This window comes from Triticum aestivum, chromosome 6A (assembly GCF_018294505.1).
Source record: "Triticum aestivum cultivar Chinese Spring chromosome 6A, IWGSC CS RefSeq v2.1, whole genome shotgun sequence".
In the NCBI taxonomy this organism is placed as follows: domain Eukaryota; kingdom Viridiplantae; phylum Streptophyta; class Magnoliopsida; order Poales; family Poaceae; genus Triticum; species Triticum aestivum.
Window position 1 is genome coordinate 581489220 of NC_057809.1, and position 4856 is coordinate 581494075.

At 45.3% G+C, this 4856-nt stretch overlaps 1 protein-coding gene across 2 annotated transcripts in view; it reads right to left on the reverse strand.

The window, feature by feature from the left end:
- Positions 1-4235, reverse strand: part of LOC123128680 (uncharacterized) — an 8358-nt gene extending 4123 nt beyond the window's left edge. For both annotated transcript variants that reach the window (XR_006463384.1, XM_044548743.1), the window contains exons 1-7: positions 3630-4235; positions 2693-2775; positions 2272-2577; positions 2095-2178; positions 984-1230; positions 473-637; positions 87-236 (exon numbers count right to left, since the gene is read on the reverse strand). Coding sequence is in view for 1 of the 2 variants with exons in the window: in XM_044548743.1 (XP_044404678.1) it covers positions 87-236; positions 473-637; positions 984-1230; positions 2095-2178; positions 2272-2577; positions 2693-2775; positions 3630-4046 (1452 nt within the window). In the remaining variant the exon portion in view is untranslated. The remainder of the gene's footprint in view (positions 1-86; positions 237-472; positions 638-983; positions 1231-2094; positions 2179-2271; positions 2578-2692; positions 2776-3629) is intronic.
- Positions 4236-4856: the final 621 nt, after the last annotated feature.

The window sequence follows — 4856 nt, forward strand, 5'->3', positions numbered from 1 at the left end:
AATAGTCCAACGATGTAAGGTTCTCTCAACCTAAGAGAAGAGCAGGTACAGAAATGTAGATGCTAAAAGTATCACATGTTAATTACCTGAACTTCACTCCTTCCATTCTCTTCTTCTAGCCCATCTGTATTGTGCCCATTCACTTCTGCTGCTTCAATCTCATTATTTGCATTTTCAGGAGTAATTGCGATCTGGTGGGAAGGGGCCTGCTGCAGCGGCGCCTCCACTTCTGACCTCTGCACAATAGGATAGGATATAGCATGTGTAAGAACCACAGTTCAAACAATGGTATCCAGCTATGGACATAGGGAAAAAGATCAACTAAACATGAATAAAGACATATAAGGATTTATACAATAATTGAGGAAGATCTGTTACTGCTTTTGTTATAATGAGACTAATCAGGTCCCCCAGCCCAAGAGAAGAGGAAGTACAGAAATATAGAAGCTACAAGTATCACATGTTAAATTACCTGAAGAATGGTCTTATCAGCAGCACTCCTTCCATTCTCTTCTTCTAGCCCATCTGTATTGTGCCCATTCATTTCTGCTGCTCCATTCTCACTATTTGCATTTTGAGGAATAATTGCGGTCTGGTGGGAAGGGGCCTGCTGCAGCGGCACCTCCACTTCTGACCTCTGCACGCCAGGATAGGATATAGCATGTGTAAGAACCACAGTTCAAACAGTGGTATCCAACTATGGACATAGGGAGAAATATCAACTAAACATGAATAAAGACATATAAGGATCTATACAATGATTGAGAAAGATCTGTTACTGCTTTCCTTATAATGAGACTAACCACAAAAATGTAATTTTTTGATTTCTAAATACATTACAAAGAAACAATCAAAGGCATTTACGAAAATGCACCGCAACATCTTTATGTAGCATCACACTAACATAATGACACATATAAAAGTGCTTCAACACAAAAAAAAGCCACCGATTCAGAGCTAATTGCGTCCGGGCAAGGAGGGACCTGCTGCGGCACTCCATCCCCTGCTAAAGCAGCCAAATACATGGCATCTGTCTCTTTCATTTTTGAGGAATCGAATTCTAAGTTCTCTACTTCGGGACTAAGGTCCATGATGTCCTGAAGACTGCACATCAAATTGTCCTCCTCTCCTGTCCCTGTCCCTGCCTTCTTGAGCACAGTAATACCATTTTTCACGCGCTTAAGCTCCAAATCTTCCAGATGCTGCTCTTCAGACAAACCCAACTGACCCCTGCATGATAGGATACGGTAGCATGTGTAAGAACCATAGTTCAAGGAGAGGTATCTGCTATGAACAAGCATAGGACAGAAGGACAACTGAACATGAACAAGTACAATGGGTTTATACAATATTTGAGAAATAAGATTTGTTACTGCTTCCATTATAACAAGACTAACTATATAAATGTAATTCTTTGATTTCTGAAGACATTGCAAAGAAACAATCAAGGACATTTGCAATAATAAAACACAATATATAGCATCACACTAACAAAATAACTTGTAAAGAGGTGGTCGAACAATACTGAGACAAACTACGGCTGCTGGGAGTAAAAACAAGCTACAACATACTCCCTCCGTCCCATAATAAGAACATTTTTGACACTACACTAATGTCAAAAACGTTCTTATATTATGGGACGGAGGGAGTAGTTTATCTATGCCCCCGCTAGAATGCTTGCAATACTCTTACTGTTGGCTTTTTATAACAGACTGTTGGCTTACTTTACTATAATGCTCTAGAAAAGAAGCATCTGATGATATAATTTTCATCCTGCTATCTTCCTTTAACTCATAAACTATGTACTTGAAGTAGCCAATCATTTGGAAACAGATTAATAACAAGTTATACACACACTAAACCTAGAACAGACACCATGCATTTTACAATATCAAATTATTAATTAGTCACAAAATGAACATTTACATAAGCATGTCAGTGCCAATATACAAGTAGACAACAGCAAGAGAAAATGCTGCAGAGTTGAAATGATCATTGTCCTCAGTGACACTATGTATGCACTATGCAGCATTTAAAGGCTAAAACTGAGTAACCATCTTCAGTCAAATGTTCATATGCACCGGGGAAGCATACCTCCGTATATGATCCCCTGTTTCATTCTGTCTCATATGTTTATTCAGCAACAAATTCACATCGTCAGGAGAAACATAACCATACCTACAGTTACAAATATAGTAATCAATGACTAGTTTATGACAATATAAAATTGAAACCAAAGAATGTGAGTTTACTATGGTTCCTGGCTCTTACCAATGACCAGTCACTTCTCCCTTGGCATCTGAACTGAATATGATGACGGTCCCTAAGCATTCATGACCTCCCAAGTGAGAACAAGCTCTAACAATAACCTGAGGTCCAAGACCTTGAGCTTCGATTCCTTCCTTGAACTTTCTAATCAAAGCAGGACCAGAAGCACCACACTTACTATCCTTGCTTTCATGGCAGCAGACAAAAACATAGGAACCTCTTATAGCCTCAAGAAATCCATCATGCCAATCAGCATCTTTCATGAGTACTTCTTCAACAAAAGTGTTGACATTAGAGCATGTCAACCCTCTGCAAACAGTACATCAAGAATTAAACAAAATAATCAGCTGCATATCACATACATGTGCCTAACGGAGAAAGGAAATTTGCATGTTTAAATTATGAGTCCAGCCTTGTAAGGTACCTGTATCGGATCATATCAGGAAAGATCAACACGTCTCCAAGAGATGACTCAGTGCCTTCTTCTTCACAGATGGTGAGTTCAGTCTGATAACATTAGTAGACCACTCATTAGATCAATAAAATGAAACATAGGCAACTCTTGTCTATTAATCTAATTATTACAAGGTGGCTTCTGCTTCAGCACAAGTCACATTGCTGGACCATTGGATCACACTACGACAGCTGCACATCTCAATGCCCATAACAAGCATGAAAACCAACTGAGAATTAACAAAAAGAATGAGATAACTTCCCAACAAGAAAACAGAGATAGAACACACGCACCAAAGAATACATAATAACTTAAAAGTGAATTCGGGATTAGAGTAACACTTTTGAGATGTACACGCATTGCTTGCTGCTATCTAAAACAAGAACTTGTTCTAAAAATATCTGGAACCAGAACAGCTATACATACGCAGTAAATTGAACCCGAGAAAAAGTTCAGCATTGCACCAGGAACAAGCTATTTGATAAAGGACATTGTTATGGCACCCTAAAACCATGTACGTTTGCACCCCAAAACCATGTACATTTGCATTTCCTATTAAGATTAACCCCATATGTGACATTAGCAGCATTCCATAACATATACACTCTACCACAGTGTGAATAAATTAAACCTAACTCGGCAAAAGCAGTTGGAAACTACAACATCCATCAATACACATTAGTTAGTAAGGGGGTCACCATGCCCTGCAGGAAACCAAAAGCATCGGCACCATGTGCATGCGACCAAATTGACCTACATAATCTAAAGTACCATCATCTAGGCTCGGAGCAATCAATTTCACTTGAACCAAACAAACTAAAATTTCTCGATCAGAAGCATACCAGTAATCACATCACGGAACAAGCCAATTCGCCAAACAGAAGAGAGAATGAGAAGCTATTCTCACCGATTTCATCATCTCGGGCTTGCGGGCCTTGATGGCGGCGGCGAGGAGGTGGGGGAGGCGGTCGGACTTGGTGGCCTCGAGGTGGGACGGCCACGCCTCAGGGCCCATGTAGCAGACGAACAGGTCGCGCTCCTCCACAGTACCGACCGTCTTCTCCTTCCCGAGCTCATCGGACTCGAAGTCGAACCTCATGTCCGGATCGGTGCTTGCGGCGGGGAAGCCCGCGTCTGGAGCGTCTGTGGCGGCCGCCGACGCGAGGTGGCCCGCGTGCGACGCGTCTGCGGCGGCCGCCGACGCGACGTGGCCCGCGTGCAGCGCATCTGTGTCGACCGCCGACGCGAGGAGGGCCGCGGCGGGGAGGTCCGCGGCGGGGAGGGCGTCGCTCGCCGTCGCGGAGGAGTGGGAGGGATCGGCCATGAGGAAGGGGAGGAGGCAATGCTGCAGCAGCGACTGCTTGGTGCGTGCCTGTCCTGCTTGGGGGAGGAGCGGCGCAAATGGAAATGGGACAGGAGGCGGTGTGTGCCGGTCGTCTGGGGAGACAGGAGCCGCGGACTTGAGGAGGGGGAAAGAGGCGGTGCCGAAGGCTGCGAACAGGGTCGAAACACAATCTGTTTGAGGGGCGAGAATCGAGATGCGACTAAAAAAAATGTCAATGTAAAGTGTTAGAGCATATCTAGCATACCGGGCTATCCCGCAAAATAACCGCTGGTTTGCGGGACGGAGGGTGTTTTCAGTCCCGAATAAATCCTGCAAATTTGGCTGTTTCGATTTTCTTTTTGTGTGATTCCGGATTGGTCGGCCCATTTTCTTCATATTTACGGGATTTCACCTATTTTTGTCGGCTCCCCTTCCCCCTTGGCGTGAACCACTTCCGGCTGCTTCACTTCCCGCCTCCCGCGCCGCCACCGCCGCCTCCAATTCCACCTCCGACCTCGCCATCCGGCCTCGCAGCGCCGAAATTCGACCTAATGGAGTACCTGCCGCCCCCAGGTGCCCCATATCATGTGTCGCCGCCACCACCGCCGTCGCTCCATCCGCCAGCGCCTCCCACGACCACCATGCCGTCGCCGCCCCAACTCCTTCTGTCGCGGCCATCAAGAGCAAGCGGCAGGGGAACCACCATGTCCAAGTGGGCGCAGCCGGTGTGACACCTTCTTTCGGCCCCGTGGTTCCACCCGTCAAGGCCGCGGGCGGGAGGAAGAAGACCTCCTCCACCGGTCGCGAAGC